Raw genomic sequence first — 23,147 nt, forward strand, 5'->3', positions numbered from 1 at the left:
AGCACCATTAGGGTGAAACAAGGTTACCCACTTTCACCGACACTATTTGGGCTGTACATAGACGAAATTTCAGAATATGTGGACAGAATTGTCGGGGCCAGAACTAGCCTAGCTGGAGTGTTGATACCATTACTACTTTATATCCCATGGACAAGGAGCTACCGTCAGGGCCAGAGGGAGAACCTCCAATGTTGCCAACAAAGAGCTGGGTGATGAAGAAGATCCATCCATGGAAGCTGACATTGAGAGGGCAACGGTTCATGCCGCTCTTCACAAGAAAGGCCCGAATCATCAATTCTCGGTGATTCAAACTCCATTGGATTATCAAGGTAAAAGCTTCAAAACCTTGATTGATTGTGACAGTACACATTCCTTCATTTCACCAGTCAGTGCAAAAATATTAGGAATAGCCACAAAAGATGCACCTACCTTACTTGTGGAATTAGCAAATGGTCGTGAGGTCTCTTGTACCAGGCAAACTGCTAAGGTGAGATTCCTAGTTGTTCCTCAGCTCATCTCTAACATGCACGAAAGCATCGTAGCCAAATATGCGTAAATGGTCATATAAGGCCGATTTGCCAGACCAAGCCTCCTCATGGATGCCATTATTTAAGGACCTATTTGGAGAGCAGTGTGAACCGCGATTTTGAGTGCCTTTTCCAAAATTCATGAGGGAGATTAGCAGTGGACAACATGCACCCACTCTTTCACATAAAGTCCTATTATATCTTTCAGCTACCCCATTTGAAGAAGGGCTGTAAGGGGCTGTAAGCTCCCTCTTAATTCCATGCAAGTCACAAAAGGACTTGAATTCAGTTGATGTGAACTCGTCCCCATTATCGGTTCTCAAGCACTTCAGCTTTCTATCTATTTGAGTGGTCACAAATGCATGAAAAGTTTTAAAAACAGCAAATACTTCACTTTTCTTTTTCAACAAGTATACCCAAATCTTTTTGGAATAGTCATCAATAAAGGAGACAAAATATGCAGCACCACCCAACGATTTCATGGGCATACTACATACATCAGAATGCCCCAAGTCCAAGACATTGGACTTATGAGAGACACCAGAGTAAAATGAATTTTTTATTTGCTTTCCAAACTGACACTTATTACAAAAGTCAAGTTTAGAGCCTTTTCTATTAACCCTCTTCAGAGAGGTAAGGACATCAAGTCCTTTTTGGCTCATATGGCCTAATCTCTAATGCCATATCTCCAAGTGGCTGCAAATTTCAGCAACTGCAAGAAACTTGCCATTCAAGGCTTTACAATGCAAACAATACAAAGTGCCCTTCTAGGTTCCTTTTGCAATCAGCATGGAATCCTTTTTCACCTTTCACAAACCACCACCAAACAGTGTAGTGTAACCATGCAAGTCAAGCTGACCAATAGATAGTAAACTCTTTTTAATGCCAAGCATATATCTGACATCTTTCAACACAAGCTCTTGCTCATTGTCTAAAGACAAGTATACAATGCCAATCCCATCAATGTTGCAAGCATGGTTATTTCCAAGATACTCCTTTCCATAACTGCTTGCATTGAACTTAGAAAAACACTCCAAGCAATGAGTTCCATGGAAAGAGGCACTAGAGTCTACAATCCAAGTCTGAGTGACACCATCATCAACTGACAAAAGTGCATCAATCATATCAACCTTGGTAATCTGCATATCCTGCATGTGGCATACAAGGGCATCATAATCAACTGCACATAATACGTTAGCTTGTATTTGAAAGCTCCTCTATGATCACACTAGAGGCCACATTGGCCTTTTCCTTGCCTTTGACTGCCTCAGATGCATATGTCTTATCCTCTTTCTTTTTATCTCCTACATTCTTCTTTCTCTCTTGTTTCTTCTTGTAATACCTGCAATCAGGTTTCTTGTGGCCCTTCCGACCACAGTGATAGCAAGTAATGTCACTCTTTTCCTTTCCTTTGCTCTTGCTCCTGTTTCTCTGTCTTGCATTTGCATTTTTCTTTCCAGCCCTACCTCTTACATTATAAGTTGAGTTGCTGCCTTCTCCACTAGACATATGTCTAATATCTTCATTCAAGATTGAACCCCTCACCCCATCATATGAGAGATTGGGGTTATTGCTGAGAGAAACCACTAAGGTTTCCCAAGAGTCAGACAGTGTCATGATAAAAAAGATCACCCTTAACTTATCATCAAAGCCCAAATTTGCATCCTTGAGCTGATTTAAAATGCCTATAAATGCACTCAAGTGCTCTATTGCAGGCTTTGAATCATCTAGTCGCATGTTCACCAACTTGCGCATTAAATGCACCTGATTAACAGGTGTGGTGATCTCATGAGTAGTTTTCAGCTTCTCCCATATTGCATAACCTGTATCTAAACCCTTAATGTCTGTCAAGATGTCATCAGTGACACCCATCTTTATGTAAGCCACAGCCTTTTTATTTACTCTGGCCCAACCTGCATCAAACATTAGTGTGGGTTTTTCTTCCTGCAAAGCATCCTCACAATCCTTTAGGAATAATATGCCATGCCTACGGTCTTTCCAAAGGTCAAAGCCATGACCATCAAACTATTTGATTTCCATCGAACTCTTGATGTTTGAACTGGAAAAAGTTGCAGCCATTTCATCACGAACACAAGAGTAAATGCCCCTGAACTGCAAAAGCACAAGTTGAATCTCTTCTGTTTGTACATGAACTAGCCACCACACATGCAAGAATGTAGAAATTTACCAAATTTTGCTTCAACTCCCAAAATTTTAGGTCCAAAATTACATAAATGTCAGTCAATCTGACCCAGCTGAGCAGAATGTTATCAATACATGAAAAGGCCCAAATTTTTGGGATCCAATGTCAAGAAATTTTACTCAAAAGAGCAAAATTTTGACTAATTTGGCAAAATCCCTAAATTAATTGAGATCACCACTCGCAATGTGTGCAATTTTTGATTTCAAAATCACTGACATGCATAAACAAGGTCAAATCTGGGAAAAGGCCCAAATTTTCGGGCTCAAATTTGCACAAATCTAAGATTTGTGCCTCTAGCACATGAACTCCCGCCAAGGCAAGTGGTAATGAAAAGATTAAAGGGAAAATTTTGATTTTAAAAAAACTGACCCGAGGGGGTGGGTGTCTGTTGACCGTTATGTGACTGACGACTGTCACACCTAGTTGTTAGTTGTTGCCAGCCCATCACGCTAGCGTGCGCTTGCCCGGTAGACCTGTCGTGTCGCCATGCTTGCTGGTCACCCCTGCCCGTCACGCCTGTTGTGTCAATGCTCCACTGGTCCTGTTCGTTGTGCTTGCCAGTACCTGATACGCTCAGAGCTTGGACTGTTGCACCTGGTGCCTGGATTGTCCTGGTCACCGTCCACCTGCTGATGTCAGTTGGCCGGCGCCTGGACTGTCCTGGTCACTATTTACTTGTTGACTTTTGTTGGTTGGGAGAGTGTTGGGAAGCGAGCACGAAACCATCAGCTCTGATACCAGTTGTTGGAGCTCAGCTGGATGCAGTAGAAGTTCGAGTATGAGAGTGAGAGAGGAGTGAAGTACGATTCGATATGAGTGTACCAAGAATGTGTTGGTACACAAAGAATAAAATATTTATACTTAGAGCACATAAGGGTACATTCACATATACAACTAAATAATGTGCGTGTACTATACACGGAAGTTTAAACGGGCCTTTATCCCAACATCACACTCCCTCTCTAGCTCTGGAGAGTCGTGAGGGATGACCTCATCACCACCACTAGAAAGCAGCTGAGGAAGGGGCCACCAAGCCCTTCCCACGATCCAAAGAAGAGGATCCCTTCCGCACCTTGGACTTCACCTTGGCTAGAGGATCTAAGTCGGAATATGATCTTCGTCTTCGAAGCCTTCTTTGAAGTTGTAAGAGCCTCACCTGAACCTACATAATGTGACGGAAGCCGCTTTTGGATAAACCGGTTCTTCATCACCGCACTCCACGTGTAATAATCAGGTCCATGGAGCTTGTCATCAGTGGATGTGCATGGAGCCACCATATGGAGAGGATTTAGAAGAGAAGTAGAGAAGAGAAGGTATTTGGGGAGGGAACACAGCCAAAACACGAGCACTGACTACAAAAACCAAAAGTTTACATATAGAACAACCCAAAATCTGACCAAAAGAAGACAAAAGTTGTTGCAAAAAATAAAAAAATCAGTCAAAAACTGCCAAAAACAGCAAAAACGGCCTGAAGGTACAATCGCCCAGCTAGGAAGGAGTCAAGAACACCAAACCACAAGCTGAGTATTGCCACAAATAGGCTGGAAAACTATCGCAACAGCCTGAAAACTGAAAAATGCAGGCAGTAGAGGGGCTGTAGACAGTAGGTGATTGCAAATCTGCAGAAAATGCAGGTTAAACAGGTCATCTGTATGGAGAAACAGTCACCTGATCAACAAGGGTGAAAACAGTCTTGAAATTAGCAAGAAAACACAGCAGGAGCACAAATCTTGAAATTTGATACCATGTCAGAAGTGGAGCAGCAATGGAAGCGTAAACATATGCTGTAATAAATTACTGAAATACAAGACAAAAGAGAAAGGGAAAGAAAGATCACAATACAGATGAGAACTCAGATGTATGCTTGGGAAACGGAATCCATATATTAGACACGAGACTATCGCATACAACAGTGAGTCACTGTCTGCGTGGGCACCGGCACCGGCTCCTCTCTCCACGGGACCTCAAGGTGGTGAACTGACCAACCGAGGAGGAGCCCAGAATAAATAGGCATGAATAATGTCATAAAATATGTTAGGTCGACCAGCAATAAATGCCCAATATGACCATAAAAAGACACAATAAAAAATGCCTAAATAGCCTAAATAATATTCCCAAGCCTCTACAGCTCAAACTCACACATGAGCTGACATATCTACTAACACTATACACCCACCATTGGCTTCCTTCCCGTATCCCATTAGTGACCTAGGCCACCTTGAGAGGCCTTGTATATCTATGTCATGCCAGTACGCTTTTCTCCAAGCACACTGTTGAGCCCCTCTACTTGTTTTACTTTGAGTAAAATAATCATTCACACTTTGTTTTGGAAAAAAAGTGATGAAGAATATGCTAAACTTGGTACGCCTAAAGAACCTGACGAAATGGTTTGTAGGTTAAACTCAATATGAACAATCTGAAACCCATAAGAATGCATTACTACCAAAAGCAAAAGGTTTTTGATATAAATACATGAGAAAATTGTGTTTACTCAGTGTAAGAGAGAATTGTTGCTTTTGTCAGACTTTGGTTGAATGGATGTGGATCTCGATTGATCTTTGAAGATGAACGGCACTCTGTATTTATTTACAACCCGCTGGATGATCAGGTATGGACTGAGCCACTATTATTTCAGCAGGCTATATGAGTGGGCTTTCTTTGAGTGTGTTGGGTTCTCAAAGATGAGTAGTATTCATCCAGAACAGCTTATGATTTCAATGAAAAGATTGTGTGCAGGTGCTGATTATACCAGGATTCTTTGGGACCTTACAGACAACACTTTGGGATGCAAGTGACAACCGAATATTTGTTCTTGCTGAAAGCACTGAAAACTTTGTTTATTTGTATTCCCACATGAACATATGGTGTCCATATGTGACTATGCTGGGGGCATCATCCAGGCCCTTAGGCTTTCAACCAGTAGCTTTACATAATGGGATTCTTCAGTGTAAGGCATGCTTTTTTTCTATATAAAATGAAACCTTGTTGATGGTTCAACTGGTTAAGATAAAACTGTCGTGAAATTTTGTAGCTTCAACGTATGCTACAATATAGTTTCACTTTTGCCTAATCTCTGAAAGTAACACGTTAAGAATGGGAAGCATTCAAGAGAGCATTTGTTTTTGGGGCTTTTGAGGGTTGGAGTGATTGGTGATTTAGGAGGCAGACCAATTGATTAAATGATCCTACAGCTTATTCTGTCTTGTTCTCATGGTCAAAAAGCCATTCGGTTCAAGAAGTCTGACACTTCTGTCCTGATTTGCTACTTTGTACTCAACAGCTTGATAGTGGTGAAACAAAGAACTTGATACTTCAAACACATCAATGGAAGCATGTAAGCTTGACATCATTCTGTTTAATCCTATTTCAAAGTTTGAAGACAGTGCAGCCTCCTGGATAACTTGTACATGAATCCTATCTCCAGAAAGGTGCTCAAGGGAACACTGAATTGAAAGAAAGATTCAAGGAAAGTCTGGCCCTTCTACAATTTAAGGAGGCCTGGAATGATGCACTTGCCATTAAGTCTACGGAGGTAAAATTTATATCAAATGAGCCATATGACTGAGGGCATTCCTAAAGTTAAGCATGTCACTGTTCTCTCGTAGAGTCTATAGACTTGTGCGCAGTCATGTTCATTAAGTTGCACAACAGTTCACGTCAGTCATGTTTACAAAGTTGCACCCCAGTTCACATCAGCCTGGTGTGTTTCACAGATTTGGGATAGGTTTACACAAAAAGCTTTGGAGCACTTGGAAGTGGAAATAGCAATAAAGTCATGCCAGCAGTCTAAGAATATAAAATTGATTCCATATCTCAATCAAATAGAGCAAGTGGAAAATCGTGCTCTTCTTGCAGGCCATATCTTCCTCCTTTTTGGTGATCACGATGCAGCTCAAGTAATGCCTTTCTTTTATGTTCCCTTACTGTGAAAGGAAATGCTAGATTATTAGCTTTCATATCATAGTTGAGCCCAGAGTGGCTGTGCTTCCACCTAAATGTTTTGCTTCATCTTCCATGTCCACTTGTGCATCTTGCCATTACTTGTGTGTTTGGTGGTAACTAATAAAATAGTTTCTCATTTAAGAAAATTGGACTAGATCATTAATCACCACGTCATAGGTCATAGGCCTATATTTTAGTTGGGATTGATTTTATTCCTTCTCTATCAAGTATGGGTTTGGGTTTCATCAAAACTGTCTAATCCCTCTTGGTTTTTACCACACTATGATGTTGAAGCCTTTCTGAAATGCCAACCTTTATGTGACATTAGATACACTAAGGGAGAATCAGAACCACAGCAAGTAATTTCTGCATGACTGATTAGGCCCATGGATCCTGATAGGAAGGTTCAATTCATTAACGGCTTTTTGGAGTGCCAGTGGCAATCCGTGATGTTTCAGATGGAGACCAGACCAGAAAATACACATAAATTCCAGTAAATTCGATTTGATATTATCATGCCCTCCGGTCTTATGATAATTATCATCATTCTTTTGTTTATGATGTTTATTTTGGTTGATTTCATATGTTCTTCATTATAAGATGTTTCTTGTTTCATAAAATTAATCCAGAAATTATCAAAGTACTATATTTAATTCTTATTTGCTTTAGAATTGCTCTAAACATGTATACTTGAAGCATGCTCATTATGTGTGATGGATAGTAGCATGAGCAGAGCCTTTGTGCTGCTCATTTGTGTCTTGTATGTGGATTGCATGGATAAATTTAAAAAAGAGACACATAAGACCATTTAGTGGATGTTTCTATGAAAAGATCATAGAAGATTGTCTAGGCTTACACACCTTCTTTCTTGAAAAGAATATGTTTGGGCACTTTAGCATTCATGTTGAGCACACCATGCCACATATTCTAGCATGAAACACCGATGCATTGCAATTGCTTTACTCATACTGAGATTGGTGAGATATGGCTGCTCATTAGTCCCCCTTTTTTTTCTTTTTTAGCGAAGGCTATGAACTCTTTTTTGAGAGGCAGATCCTTGAGTATCATAGGCATCAAGCTACCCACTCTTGAGTTTAAGTAGCTTTTTGATGTGTAGTTTGCTGATGACAGAACAATCACACGTGTGAAGATCTTGTTTCATTTCCTTAGGTTTTGGTGCTGTTGGCACAACTAGGTCACCTGAAATGCCTTTATCTTCGGTTCCACCTCTAGCATTCAAAGTCATATTGCTTAGCTCAAGGGTCTTCTCCATTGGCAATTGAATCTTAATTTAGCATGTTGGCGTTCTCCCTAGGGAGGATTTAGTTTCTTGGCATACAACTGTTTCTTCTGCTAGTCTTCTCATGTGATTAATATAATTACGGAGAGAGAGAGAGAGAGAGAGAGAGAGAGAGAGAGAGAGAGAGAGAGAGATATTAACGTCTACATAAGGCCAATGTGGCCTATGAGACAAAATCCAGAGTACATCCATGTCTAATGTCATCCCATCAGTAAGGAAAAGTTAACATTACAAATAAGTGGGTGGCCTATGAAACAATAATGAAAATAACTATATGATGGGACTATACTAGGGTTGAACCATGTGTAGTGTTGTTCCATCGATAGAAAAGAAAAGGAAAGGAAAGGAGAACCAGATTTGATAGAACCATGTATAAAAGTTTGGTGGGGACTATGGGCTGTAGCTGATCTCAAGATCTGCACATGATCTCAGCTATGATGCGGTCCCTAGCTGCTTCACTGATATACCTGGTGGTGAGTTTGCTGTGTCTCGTGATAATGGCTCTAATCCGACTGTGGTCTGGCCTCCTCAGACGTGGTCCTGGTAGACGGGGTTGTCGTGCTCGACGAAGGGAAATGGCTCTATCCAATGTGACTCCACGGTGTGGCCTATAAGGTGTCTGGTGTGGTGGCTCTGTCTCTGCTAGGTTGGTAGTGTCAGTAGGGCCGGCTCTATAGAAGAAGTCTGTCACTGCTCTGTGTGTGTGTCCCTCTGGGTGAGCTGACCTCCTGTCTCGCAATAGTGCAGTTCGGCGCCTCTCGAGCTCCAGGAGGAAGAGCCCTAGGCATCTCCAGTCCTCGTATTCCATGACGCAACGAAGGGGTCCAAATCCATCACGGAAGCGACAGTGGTACTGTCCTCGTATGTCATAGTATACTGTGCATCTGCATATGTAGTGCTCCTCTGTCTCAGGCTCTCGACCGCAAAGTTGGCAAGTCCTATCCTCTGCTAGGGTATTTGTCCATGTGAAGCCTATGTGAGGAGGTGCGAATCTGTCTGATAGCAACCCGTACGCTATGGGAGAGATGGGTGTCCATATATGCTAACCGAATAGTGAAACCATCATTAGAGAGACACAAGAAATGACTCCTGTAGAACTCCATCCTCGATCCTAGGGGGAGTGGTGGATGGATCCATGTCCTTGTTGTCTCTATCCTCAAGATATTAGCTCTGATCACTTGGTTCAGGCTGAGAGAAAGTGTAGGGCAGTCAAGGCTATAATCCAAAGGTGGAAGACAGTCAAACCATGTAGGCTCATCCAAATAGTCATCTGTGAAAACTGACAATTCTTCTCGCCTCCTGCTGCTAGTTGTCTAGATGAGGTTAGTGCCAATCTCGAGTATCTATGGCGTGGAAGTTCCCATAGTCTGTGCCTAAAGGTCACTGCCCTGAAGAGTGCCTCCGTAACTATAGGTGCTGCCCCTAGCTTTGCTCTGACAATGGGATCTGGGGTGGAGGGCTTACTCCTAATCATATGTGCTATCATCATGATCAATGGCCTTTCCATGCTATCCCAACCATCATAATAATCCCTCTCTACTCCAATCTGATTAGTGAGTGGGCTAAGACGCTTGTGGTACAAGCTGCAACCCCATGCCTCTGCTCCATATAGTAATGTAGGTGTGACTAGGGTGTCAAACAATCAGAGTTTGGTGCGGGGCTCTTGGAATTGTATGTGAGCACATTGACTCTTGAGTGCCCCTAGTGCTGCGTATCCACGTGCCAGATGTGCCTCTGATGCCCCTCTCAATGAAAAACGTGGGCTAGAGAAGGTGACTCCCAAATAGACATATTCCCTCACATGCTTCAGTATGTATTCCCCAAATGTGAACTGGTACATAGATTTAGTAACCCATATTGTTGAAGTATTGAAAACCATGGTTTTGGTCTTCCCAAGGTTCACTGTGAGGTCTTTATCTCTACAGAAGATGTGCAAAGCATCTAAATGGCGCTGCAATCCCTCCGGTGAATCTGAGATGAGAACAATATCAGCTGCATACAGTAATATCGGTATCAACACCCTTGCCAGGCTGGTTCCAGCTCCTCCTCCTCGGTCTATGTAATCAGACACTTCATCTATGTATAGACCAAACAATGTGGGTGAAAGTGGACATCCTTGTTTCACTTCTATGGTACTGTCAATCCTCTCTGATAGCCTCCCAAGTGCTCATACATGACTTGTCACTGCCTCATATAATGCATAGACACCCCATCGTATACCCTGTGGTACTCCAATGTCTTGCAATCTCTACATGATGTGTGTACGAGGTACTGTATCAAAAGCTTTGCGAAAGTCTACAAAGCAACAATAGATCCTCTTGTCTCGGGTTCGACCCTCCTCAATAATGGCTCTAAGTGTGAGAATATGGTCCAGTGTGGTATATCCTCGTTTGAAACCTCCCTGTCCTTGTGCTCACTTGCCTTGCATTTCAGCCCACTCACTGAGTTCATGTTCCAATATAGAACCATATATCTTGGCCAGAGTATGACCGATCATGATAGTCCTGTAGTTGCTAGGAATCAGGGGATCACCACTTTTAAATAGCGGAATTATAGTATTGTCTGACCAACTGATAGGGAAACCTTCACATACTGCTCTATTGAACATATGTGCTAATATGGGTGCTAATATGTCACAAGCATGTGAGAAATGTTTTGCTACTAATCCATCTTCATCCTGTGCCCTTCCATTTTGTAATCTATAAATTGCATCCCTAGCCATTTTCCATGTGAAGAATGACCACTGTGTTGGCCTACAAGCTTGTGGGGGCTGCATAGGTGGCTGTCCTGGCAGGTCATACAGCTGTCTCCCATAGTCAAGCCAAGCATCTGGTGATGTAATCTGTATGGGGGGTTGTCCTTCATGAAACATCTTCCATGTGCTTTTGCTATCCCGCCCCAAAAATAGCTTATATATCTCTGCTTCTGCTTTCGCTAAGTAGTCTCGTTTCTTCTTCTGCTCAAGGCGTTTGAAGAACGCCTTTGCTTGGCAATGTGTCTGAGTGCCTAGCTCCACTTCCCTCTGTAAGCGAGCTCGAGTAACTCTACACTCATCATCATTCCAGCTATTTTGGGGAGCAGTAGATCGTGTGGGTCTACATCGGGGCAGGGTGTGTGGGAATGCATACATGGCTGATCCATGTATGGCCTTTGCTAAATCCCTTGTACATTCTTCCAACAATCTACTGAAGTCCAATGTATGGAAACTGGTCTGTAGAGAACCACTGTAGATGTGTGAGGTGTCTTCTGTAAAGTAGTATTTGGGATGTGTAGAGAGAGAGAGAGAGAGAGGGGAATTTTTACGAAAAAAAAAAAGAGAGAGAGGGGAATTGACCGCTCCCCTTTATGAAAATTTATTGAAACAAACCATAGGCACAAAGTGCTTGAACCAACTACAATGGGGTTTATTTGTTGCAAATCTGAAAAATAGGTTTTTTGAAACCCTAATTTCTGCATAGTCCAGGCAAGAGATGTTTTTTTTCTTTTATGCTGCGATTTGATCAAGCCAAGTAGAGAGTGCTCATTGGATGATTATTAGATAGGTGCATACATATTATGTGGTTGAAATTTTAGTGGGAGCGCTTGTGTAAGTGAACAGAGAGACCTCCAATATATAGATGTGAGCTGTGGATGCTCAAAAAAGTGAAAAGTGGAGGCTACTAAAGACAATTGTTTGTTGATAATGACAAGTGTTAAGTAAAATGACAAGTGTAGGTCTTGTCGCTTATAAATGATACATGTTCTATTCTAGATGCCACATGTCAATTTTCTAGGGAAAGAAGCTTTTAAACCTTCTACTCTAAAAATCTCTCTATTGGTCAAGAATTTGATACAAGTGCTGGAGGCAAAATTGTTCTTTGCAAAATTTTGGATCTTGTGATGCAAACAAAATTTCCATCAGAGTAAATTCCAAAAGTAGTAACCAAATTTGGATTTAGGAGAGCTTCATTGTATAGATTCACTGATTTATGGTTTACTTTTTTGAATGAATCTCTCGTTTTGCCTTTTATAGCCACTCATTATGTGGGCTTCTAGTCAATTAGACCACATGAGTGAACAAGCTTTAGTCACTTGGTTTTTCTGGTCAATCTCACCACCTAGCTAAACTTTAGTTTCTCATGGACATCTCCTTCCTAATGACCCAATAGTAACTTCAAGGCATTCTAAACATTGGCCACCCTTGAGAGTGTCTAACTATAATTTTAAATTCTCGAAGAATACAGAAATTACATTTCAAGCTCTATGACTATCAAATTAATGTGAATCATTGAGCCAATATATCTTGACAATGGTTGATATAGAAAAGGTTGGTTACGTAAAGTATTGGCTAACAATGAGAAATGAATAGCTCCCCTAGAAATCTGCACATCCACATGTTGGGCTTTGTTCGTGACCCAAGCCATTGCTACTCAAGTTGCTACCAACTTCTCAATTGTGCCATGAAATACCATCTTGAGGGCTCTTCTCCACACCTCTTGGGACAATGGCATGAATAGTGGCTCCAGGTCTCATCTAATTCTACACAACTTGCATTTGCTATTGAGCCCTGCAAAAGCCAAGCCAACAGCCAACTGCCAAACTTCTAGAGCTACAGGCCATAGGAAGAGAGAGATCTTTGTGGGCATGACCCTGCACACGGTGCCATTGATTGAGCTCCTATTAGTTGCCTACTTGGAAGTGAAGAAATAAAATGCTTAGAGAGGTGGTTTTTGCTGAACTGCTGACTCCCCAAAAGGTTAAGAACAGTTGGATAAGGTGTCCTTCCAAGGAACTTTCTGAATTCTTGATCCTCAAAAGCTATGAGAAGAATGATCCCTGAACTCTTCCCTTAATTGTGATACTGTCTAAGTGGGTCAGCCCTTCAAAAGATCCATATTAAAATTTGTCGCGAGCACCATCACTCCTTAGAGCTTGTCCTCAGCACAGCTGCTTGGTCAGAAAGACTATGAATCTGCTGCAACCCATGAATGTGTATGAACTCTTGACCCTCGTTTTCTTAGCCAGAAAACCCCAAGGTGCTCTAAGAAGAATCCCATTACCTCTCCTCCAGGCTTGACAGTGCTACTCTTCTGGGCCAAGCAAACCATGGATGCAGTAAGAAAGCTCCCATTGCCTATACTGCTGACTTTCAAGGTTGGCCAAGGCATACAGTCGGACCATTTCGCAGTAAGTGATTAGGCCTTCTCTTTGGAGATACTACTTTAATGGTATAGGAGCATGTGGTCTTGTCTTATGTCGTGTATAAGAACCAGTCTCTCAAGTATGCGAATCAGACTTATCATACATTTCGTGGTAAAGTTTAGCCATAGGGCTATTTTTGCTAGTATGTAGTAAACATCTGTGCTGTTCTGCATCTTCTGATTTCAACCTGGCCATATGGCATGCAGGATGCGTTTTTGAAGTCATGCAGCCCTGAGGCAGCCCTTGAGATGAGAAGCGATCTGCAACAGTGGGACAAGGCATGGAAAGGGAGAATTTTAATGTGTATCTTTCTGCAGCAAGGGTTCTGAGTCTTTGCACTCTACTAATCTTTATTTCAACTTAGGCCCTTGCATTGGCTATTGAATTGGGATCTTCCTCAGCAAGTGAGGTTAAAAGAGAGTATGCCCAACTTCTTGAAAGGCAAGGGGAGCATCGGCATGCCCTTGCACATTATGAGGGTCTCCTAAAGTCTGGTCTAAATTCCAAGCAGCTGCATGCCATAAGAGTAAAGTTATCCAAAGCATCTGATGTTTTCATGGTGTATTTTGACCAGAAAAATCTGTTTCATTGAGAACTGAACCTGTCTTCTGGTAAAGAGTAGGCTGGAATAGCACGAACATCAATCCACTGTGGTGATCCTTGGAAGGGAAAACAGAACGCAAGGCAATGTGATGATTCATCCCTGTATAATGAATGTGCAAAAATTTCAGAGGGCATGAGTTTATTAGAGGTATTGAAACTTTTGGTTGAATGTGTAAAACACATGACATGTTGTAACTTTGGAATCAAAGTTTACTCTGAATTTTTAGGATGCTGCAGAGCTTTATGAGCTGGGAGGACAGCTGGAGAAAGCTGTTCTATGCTATATCAGCGTGAAAAATTTCTTGAAAGCATGTTCCATTTTGAAAGTTTTAGCAAGCCCAAAGCTCTATGTCGAGGTTATACTCTGTACAATTTTTGTAACCCTAGAAGTTTAGCAATTTTTTTTCACTGTTCTGACTCACTAGATTTTGGAACAATGTAGTATGCAAAGGCACTGGAGATAGCTGAAAATGTTGCTGATGCAGCATCAGCTTTTGAGTCAGCTGAGGTAAATATCTATACAAAGATAAGAATGTAGCCATTTTAAGAGAGCCAAAATTCATACTCTGAGAAGCTGCTGGCAGGACTATGAGAATGTGGTGAGACTATACTTAGATCCTTTGCAAAACCCATCAAAAGCATATTCAGTCATACGCAAGGTGTGTTTCTCATTTTGTGTTTTAACATATTCAATGATGCTTCATCAGGGTGCTGTTCGTGCCAACAGAAGTTTCTTTTGAGCATTTTTGTTTTTCATATGCACATTCAATTAAAGAAGTGGATGGGTTGTTTATACTTCTATTATTAAAATTGGCGTAGCAGACAAAATCAGTTTCAGGTGCTGTTCTGGCAGCAAAGTTTTGCAAAAATAGTGGAGACTATGAAAGAGCGATTGAGTTTCTTATCTTGGCAAAAAGGTACTCTATAGCCCTTTACAATATTCAAGTGAAATTAGTTGCTACCTTGAATTTTGATGTGACAAGTACAAAGGCTTTTCCTTATCACAGGCCCCATGAAGCCAAGGAACTTGCAGAACAGCATGACAAAATGGATGTTTATACAGGCCTTGTAGTTGATGTTACCTCCAAGGATGAATGCCTCCAGCTAGCCAGGTTAACTACTTTTGTCAGTAGTTACCAGTTTGCTTGCTTTATCTAGTGTTTGTAGTCATATATTTTATATTGTCTACCTAGGAAAAAGGTGAACAGTTCATGAGTTCAGAATGATTGATTAAGCAGGTATTATGAAACCATGGGAGAGTACAGCAAAGCTGGGACTCTTCTAGAGCGCTCTGGAGAAACTGACAAGGCACTAAAACTTTATTTGTCCTTAAGAAGTAATTCTGGAATAGAACAGGTAAAGTGACATATTTCATTTGTTTCATAAAGAAGTATAGTTTATTGTTTGACCGTAAAGAACGTGGCTGAACTCTTGGTTATAGTAAACATGTAATCAACTGCATATTCAATTCGAGAGAAGAAAGCCACCTTGTGGGTTTATATAGGACCACTTTGGGGCCCCTTCCTAATGAATGATGAAATGTCATGATAATATTGGAAAAGGCTTCCTGTCATTTGTAGGTGCTTTTCATGCCATCCAACTGGGTTATCTAACTCCAAATATCCACCAAGGTCTATGCTACTATAGTGGGCTGTTCCATCATCACTTACATGGCTTCTAGATATGCTGGCATCAAATACAACCGAGCTCTTTTAAGCTTAGAATACCCATTGGGTGCTATGATACGAGTGTTTATGTGGGCGTGCTGTCATCAATGAACCTTTTTTGACGTATATGGATGATTTCTTGCATGGCTGCCTCAGTCATGACTCTTAGCATGCTCTGGATAGCCAGTCTTCAACATTACGAAACACTTCAAGGAAAGGATGGCCTTATATGATACCTCAAATAGCACACCCACTTGAGGACCCACTTGAGGGTATACCCACAGATCATAATAGCATGGGAATGTGAATGGCAAATATAATGAGCCACACTTGAGGGTATTTTCTTTTGAGTAACATAATTAGGTACACCTTATTTTGCATTAAGAACAAAACAAGAAAGTGGAAACCTGGGTACATTTTTGATACTATTGCATGAATTCTGATTTGTAAGCAAAAAGAAAGGGATCGGATGGGAACATCATCAAAGTTGATCAAACGAAAGGCTTGCAAAACAAAGTCACAAAGTCTCCCACAGTGAAAAATGCAGTTGCCTTGCTACTGTGACACAGGTAGCACTTATTAGACTCCCTTCAAGATATCCAATGGTGGAAGTGCCAACTTGGTAAGCCATTTGAACCACAGGGGACTAAAATCCAGAAAAGAAAAATTTACATCTTCAATCGCCACTAGACAGACAGGCATGACTAGAAAATATGCAGTAATGTTGCCCATGGGAAGCTCTTGACCCAAGGATTCTCTTTGTCAGTTGGGCACCAAGGAGCTGACTAGGAGGTTCCTTTGGATGTGAGAGCATGCATTAATGATGTCAACAGGAGACTCTGGGCCTAACAATTCTCCTCCCCACTTGGGCATGTATTCAAGGAACTTATTAGGAGGCTCCTTAGGCTAGTCTAAATGCCACCAAAGCCATAATCTGGATATGTGTTCTCTACTTGTAAGGGTTCTCATATCAGTGCCGCCACTGGCCAACAAACAGGCTGAAATTGCAAAAAAATAGGGGGAGGAGGGAGGACCAGGTTTCATCCAGGAGGAGAGTTATGATTAGGACCCTTTCATTCATGTTAGAACATACTAGTTACTCTGACCCTCTGATAAGGAAAACATAAGGAAATTTCTGTGTGCAGACAGTAAAAAACTATGATTAGAACCCTCTGATTCATGTTAGAACATACTGGTTGCTTCAAACCTTCTGATGGGGAATTTGTGTGTGCAGGCTATTGAATTGGTTGGAAGGGAAAGGAGTGAAATGTTAACGAGCCAGTTGTTTGATCATCTAAATCAAGAGCAGCAAACTTCACTGCCTTATCTTTACATGCTCCACAAGGTGCTTGGTAACTACCAAGAAGCAGCTGGATTGGTTGCCATACTTGCGACTGAAGAGCAGGTTCATAGAACTGAACATGCTTTTGTTCATTGTTCAAGGACATTATTGCATTAACCTTTCCATTCCAACTAGTTGAATGATATTGGTCACCTTCCAAGCACATGGAACATGTGAAAGCTTTTGTACTAGGTGTTTAGCACAACTCTCAATTTAAAATTCAATGCCAGGAGAAAGGAAACTACAAGAAAGCACATCAGCTTCTTTTGGACTTTTGCTTGGTACTCCAACATCAAGGACAGGTTGCTCCTTCAAAGATACTTAATCAGCTGATGCTCCTGCATTCTTATGTGTTGGTAAAGGTTCATATACGATTGGGGGATCACAGGTGAAAACAGCAATTTTATTGGATGCGTTCTGAATCCTGATTACCTTTATGCTGTTGTTTCTTGTATTTTATGAAAGTAGTGCTACTGTTGTCTTCAAGCATGTTTTATGTTATTTTCAGCACAGGATCCCAACTCCTCATCAGAGTGGCTCGCAACATCTCAAAATTTCCGTCTCATGTGGTTCCAATCCTAACGTCAACAGTAATTGAGTGTGACAGAGCAGGCTTGAAAACTACAGCATTTGAATTTGCATCCATGCTTATGCATCCTGACTACAGGTCATATGTCTTCAAAGTAAATGGTTCAAAATTTCCCTACATGTTTTTCAATGAGATGGTTTTATATGCAGTGCTGCAGGTTGTTATGCTTATAGTTCTTTGGATGCTAAGGTCTTGGGCGATTGCAGGAACTTGATCTCACCAACATACAAACGCAAGGTGGAGAAAATTGTGAGGAAGTGTGAGAAAGTAGAGGAAAAAGAGCCGGCTACGCCATGTCCTATTTGCTTGGCTCTACTACCAAACATGCAGCTTGAATGTGAAAATTGCAACAACAGCATCCCTGTATGTACTTCTATTTCTGCAAAAGGTTGTGAAGTCAGTCAGCTTTAGTTTTAATGATATAGGTGTGATTTTTTTTTCCTTTCTGTTTGTGCTACTAGTTTTGTGTAGCCTCTGGACGTCACATGGTGCTTGGAGACTGGACTGCTTGCCCCCATTGCAAGTTTCCTGCTCTTGCTACAGAATTTTTGAAGGTAAAAGGATGTTTTGACATTGATATCCACTGGAATATGCCTTAAAGTATTGAGTTATATAAACACTGAATTGACTCACTGATGCTTATATTCTTACAAAGAGGTCTCCATGTGCTGTATACAACATTGACATGAACTGCCAAGCTTAAACCATTAACTAAATGGAAAATTGAGCAAACATGGGGCAGCTCATAACAATTTGACCGATGTACAGCAACATAATGCAGGTGCACACATTATGCACATTTGCTTGTGCCCCTTAATTCAAGTGGGGCTCATAACAATTAGTGGTTATGGAAAAACAAGGTTTCCTTTGATTCCTCCTCAAGCAACCATTTTGAAGAGCGTTCTTTACATGCATCTTGTGTAAATACCATCCCTTTGCTGTAGCTGTAGGAGTAACAGACCTGGCATTTGCCATTTTCACAACCAGATCGAAGGTTCCTTATACTCTATGCCATAAGTACACATGCATAATGGACCACCAAGCCCTTCTGAGGCTGAATACCGATATAAGGGAATTCTAACTTAGGGAGATAATCCTCACATGATCTTTGTCATGTTAAAAGATAGTTGTCACACGAACTTTGTGTCTTAGAAGAAGATGCACAAAGCATATCCTCTAGAACTTGGTCAACTATGTTGGTGGAAGACCACATTGCTCAACGTTTGAACCTCAAAGATCAGGTAAAGTGTTCATCAGGAGACCTTCTGGGAGAGGATTATCAACTGCTAAACAATTGAGAAAAAGAAAGATTAGTCATAGTCATTGTGTCTTCTGTACAACTTGCATGGAGGTGTTGCAATTATTTAAGTCATGCCCAGTAGCTTGTAAGGTATGGTCTTGCTTCTTCACTGTTTGGCAGGTTGTTATGCATCACAATTTGAAGCCTAGAGACAGGATCTTTGGAACCCTTTCAGGAGGACCTTTGGAAGCGGAACAGAACATCTGCTTTTTAGTTTGTATGTTGGTAGGGATTATGACATATATTATGCTTGACAAGAAATGGCTTCACTCTTATTCCACATCAGGCATTTCTTTGCATGTGGCAAGCATTCAAGGGTTACTACTCTGTCAACTTTCTTCTCTAGGAGCAGCTGGTGTAATGGCAAAAGAGAAGCTTCAATAATGGTTTCGAGTAGTTGGGGGTACTAGAGTGGTATGTTAGTCTCTCCTTGAGGTTTAATGTTGCTTGTATTGCATGTGACCTTCGTGTTGGCCAGACAATGTTATATTCTCTTGATTATTTTATAATATCTCAAATATTACATAGGGGGGAGAAAGAAGAAAGGAAAGGAAGGAAGAAAGAAATATTAATGTCTGCAAAGGGCAGATGTGGCCTATGGGACAAGACCAATGTCATCTCATCATGAAGTGAAAGAAAAAAGCATTCTACTATAAGGCTAATATCTAAACATCTAAAGATCTTCGATTCTAGAAAGTGTATGTACAAGATACATAACTACAATAGCTCCTCTCTAAATCTCAAGGTCAGCACATGATCCCAGGCTGCCAGCTATGATATTGTTCAGGGCTTCTCTGCTGATGTGTCGAGGTGCCTCGCAATGATGGCTTTGATCTAGGTATAGTATGGGCACCTGGGTTGTCTACCAGGTGGTTGAGGTCTTTGTGCCTAGCAAAGTGCAATGGCCCTATCTAGTGTGATTCTGCAGTGTGGGGTAGATGTAGTTTGGCAGCATGACTTTGTGCTTGCTGAACTAGTAATGCTTGTGGAGTGTGATCTATGGAAGAAATTTTGTCATTGCTCTATGCTTGGGTCCCTTTGGGTGAGCTGGTCTCATGTCTCATAGTAGTGCTGCAGCAACTTTGGAGCTCCAGGACGAAAAGCCTAGATATCTTTGATCCTTGTACTCCATGGCACGACGAAGAGGTCCAAAGCCCTCAAGGAAGAGCAATGACATCTCCCTTGTATGTCATAGTACATTGTACATCTGCCTTTGTAGTGCTCCTTTGTCTTGGGCCCTCTATCTCACAAAGTAGGTATATCTTATCCTTTGTTGGGGAATCTGTCCATCTGCCTGTCTTTGTCCTCAATTGGTGGGAGGAGGTGTGTATCTATCCAATAGCAACCTGCATACCATGGGAGAGATGTGTGTCCATATATTGTGGTCAGATAATAAATCCATCCTCAAAGAAATGTAGTGGCTCCGGTAAAACTCCATCTTTGGTCCTAGGGAGAGATGGCTGCTTCATATCTCAACTCTCAAGACATCGTCCCTAATGATCGATTTCAACTCAAATTGGTTGAGGGGAAGTGTAGGACAATCAAGGCTATAGTCAAAGGGCTGGAGCTAGTTGACATCTAGCCAATGTAAGCTCATCCAAGTTGTCATCTATGAGTACCAACATTCCTTCTCACCCACATTTGCTAGCTGTCTAGAGCTGTGTAAGAAAGTCATTGCTCTGAGGAGTGCCTCCACAACCATAGGTGCCACCCCTAACTCTGCTCTAACGATAGGGGATAGGGTGGAGGGGTTATTCTTTATCATGCATGATATCATCATTGTCAATGGCCTCTCTATGTGGTCCCAACCATCATAATTGTCTCTCTCTAGGCCAATCTAGCGAGCGGGCTCAATCATTTATGGTATAGGTTGCAACCCCAAACTTTAGCTCCATATAGAAGGGTAGGTGTGACTAGACTGCTAAACAACAATAGCTTAGTGCAAGGTTTTTGAAATTGTATATGGATACACTAGCTCGCCAAGGCCCTAGAGCAAATTATCCTTGGGAAGAACATCTGCATACTATATGATACCAAACCCCTAGTGACGAGGACCTCTTAGTTGAGCAATATGACTTTACGTGGGAATTTGGAAATCCTAATACCCACAGGATCAAATATCTTAGGATTTCCAAATACCCAATCACAGGGGTGCATGGTACCTCCAACCACATGACACCGAATCTTAGATAAAAGAGACTAGATCTTTATTACCACCATGCACGAGATAAACCAATGATGACATGTCTCCACACTTGTAGTACAAAAGAAGCACAAACCCTTGGAGGTGTTCCATTTAAAAAGTGCAAAAGCAAGTGCAAGTCCACCTACCAACATTTGCCAAAGAAATACATTGTGTTTAAAGGGAGTTTTGTTGAGCTAACTGACCATCATCATGGATTTTCCACCATGCTATGCTTCTATGGTAATTTATACAACTACCCTTTATGAGAGAGAGAGAGAGAGAGCACCTTCAAATATTCAAAATGCAATTGGTGTTTGTTTGTTTCTAATATCTTTAATATATGAATTTAGACAAATCACTTGATCACTACTTGACATTTTGGTTGATCGAGTAAATGCTCATGGAGTCCCTTTTGGTGATGATTTATCCTCACTCTCTCTCTTTGTGATTCTTTAAGAAATGTCTATAGAAATTTCTCCAAAGTAAGCTTATGTATAACTAAATAAATTATACTTTTTCAAACAATGTTCCAAACTATTGGATGACTTGGCCACCTTTTTGTTATGGTGTGTAGGTAATGAAAATTGATTCTTTATGCCCAATGTGCTCGAAGAAGGTGTTGCCCAATGAACTAAAGTGCATAGACAATCCTTTAGTAGCTTGAAAGATAATGATTGAAGGTTTTGTGGACGGATAAACATTGAGAGACTCAATTTGAAGAATCTTTAAATGCCTTTGAGCCATTCGTTGTTAAAAATATGATGGCAATTGAAAGAATAGGAAAACTTTGTTTTATTTGTTCCTTGCAAAGGTAGCTCTCATTTGCACACGTTGGCAAGCTAAATGAGTATCAAGATACTTGACATTGATTTTAAAAAATTCACCCAATGTTGAATACATCAAAGCATGTCAAAGTTCATCAAATGGCAATCCACTTAAAATATGATAGAGAAAGTGCTTACATTATATACATGGATAACTTTGTTGGCCAATCAAAGATTTTTTATGAGTTTTGGGCACAACATATGTACATCTTTATATTTTATAAAAGAACAAAACTAACCTACCAATGGGATTGTGGCATAGCTTTTTGAGTTTTGAGTATGAGACTTCAAGCCCTTCAGCTCAAACCCCTCGTAGTATCATTCATTATCTATTCATTTTTTGCAAAAGAATAGAAATAGTATCCCTAAACCCCAAAATAATGAGATGTTGAATCATGACACGTTTGTTTTTGGTTAACAAGACACATTCAATTAAGTTCATTGCATGAATTAATGTCTTTAGACCATTTAACGTTGATGATGGCCTCCTTTAACATTTTGTAGTTGTATATGTTAAAGAAATGCTTAAATCTTATAGAACATAATATAAGTTGTAGAACATTTGTTAATCATGTCATTAGTTATCAATGGTATTAAGTTAAACTTTAGGAAGCTAGTGACATGACTTCATTCCTTCTCTTCCTTGGTAGTTGTTTAATCTTAGTGAGCAAGAGTACAATTATTTGTTCATGCCTAAAACAAAATACAATTATTTGTCTATGCAAAAAAAAGGTGATGTTTGTGAGGAAGAGACTTGTACATGGGGATATTTAGCAAAGTAGAACAATAGGTTAATTAGGTCTCCCTAAACGATGGGTGAGTGAAGAAGTTAGTATGCAAACCAAGACACCATGAAAACATGTACATGTTTTGTTGGTAGACCAAGATAGTAGGTGAATCATGACACCACCCACATGATTAATTAAGGACGACCATTTCTAGTCAACAAGGACCTTTGCAATTGCAACTTGATTGCTTGTAGCAATATGGATGTTGGTGGTCCAAAGTGATCGTGGGTGGCATTAATGATTTATGGGGGTTCTTTATTGTATAAGGTAGGCTTGTTAACATTCAAGGTTGAAGGCAGGTTCTTTGAAGTTGGAGTAGAGCATGTTGGGCTTCAGATAGTGGTAAGAAGAAGAACTACACATGGTCCATGCAATAACACATTGATAGAGAGAAGGTGGTGTATGGCATTAGTTTGGTGAAGAGTTTGGCAATATGAAAGTGGCTTGGCAAACTAGATCAATGAGGAACTTGGTTGGTGATTGTATAGAAGCTAGGCATCAAGAGGAGCTTGGTTAGGTAGCATTTGGTGTTTTTTTAATGCATCAATCCAAATATCCAAATTATTAAAATGTTTGGATGAGAGATTTTATCCTATAAACCAACTATTCTTTGGTTTATTGTTATATTTGGCAAGTGCATGGACTTTAGTTATTTTTCTCTTACTCTTGGTCTCATCTATGGGACCCAACTTGGTT

General features: G+C 40.8%; 1 protein-coding gene across 4 annotated transcripts in view; it reads left to right on the forward strand.

The window, feature by feature from the left end:
- Positions 1-21,908, forward strand: part of LOC148033819 (uncharacterized) — a 33,850-nt gene extending 11,942 nt beyond the window's left edge. Inside the window, exons 3-22 of one of the 4 annotated variants that reach the window (XM_087681819.1) lie at positions 5,254-5,338; positions 5,467-5,682; positions 6,011-6,064; positions 6,155-6,262; positions 6,444-6,626; positions 13,360-13,431; positions 13,518-13,679; positions 13,776-13,904; positions 13,984-14,112; positions 14,199-14,264; positions 14,341-14,415; positions 14,579-14,673; positions 14,764-14,868; positions 14,995-15,112; positions 16,658-16,828; positions 16,996-17,153; positions 17,274-17,432; positions 17,561-17,717; positions 17,816-17,908; positions 21,414-21,908. In XM_087681819.1, the coding sequence (XP_087537945.1) occupies positions 5,254-5,338; positions 5,467-5,682; positions 6,011-6,064; positions 6,155-6,262; positions 6,444-6,626; positions 13,360-13,431; positions 13,518-13,679; positions 13,776-13,904; positions 13,984-14,112; positions 14,199-14,264; positions 14,341-14,415; positions 14,579-14,673; positions 14,764-14,868; positions 14,995-15,112; positions 16,658-16,828; positions 16,996-17,153; positions 17,274-17,432; positions 17,561-17,717; positions 17,816-17,908; positions 21,414-21,503 (2,425 nt within the window). In that variant the 3' untranslated portion in view covers positions 21,504-21,908. Of the gene's footprint in view, positions 1-5,253; positions 5,339-5,466; positions 5,683-6,010; positions 6,065-6,154; positions 6,263-6,443; positions 6,627-13,359; positions 13,432-13,517; positions 13,680-13,775; positions 13,905-13,983; positions 14,113-14,198; positions 14,265-14,340; positions 14,416-14,578; positions 14,674-14,763; positions 14,869-14,994; positions 15,113-16,657; positions 16,829-16,995; positions 17,154-17,273; positions 17,449-17,560; positions 17,718-17,815; positions 17,909-21,413 lie in introns of those variants that run through there. The other 3 variants (XM_087681821.1, XR_015691384.1, XM_087681820.1) reach the window with 3 other exon arrangements.
- Positions 21,909-23,147: the final 1,239 nt, after the last annotated feature.

Source organism: Lygodium microphyllum, chromosome 7 (genome assembly GCF_053477565.2).
Source record: "Lygodium microphyllum isolate KBCC chromosome 7, Lygodium_microphyllum_v1.1.10, whole genome shotgun sequence".
Taxonomy (NCBI): domain Eukaryota; kingdom Viridiplantae; phylum Streptophyta; class Polypodiopsida; order Schizaeales; family Lygodiaceae; genus Lygodium; species Lygodium microphyllum.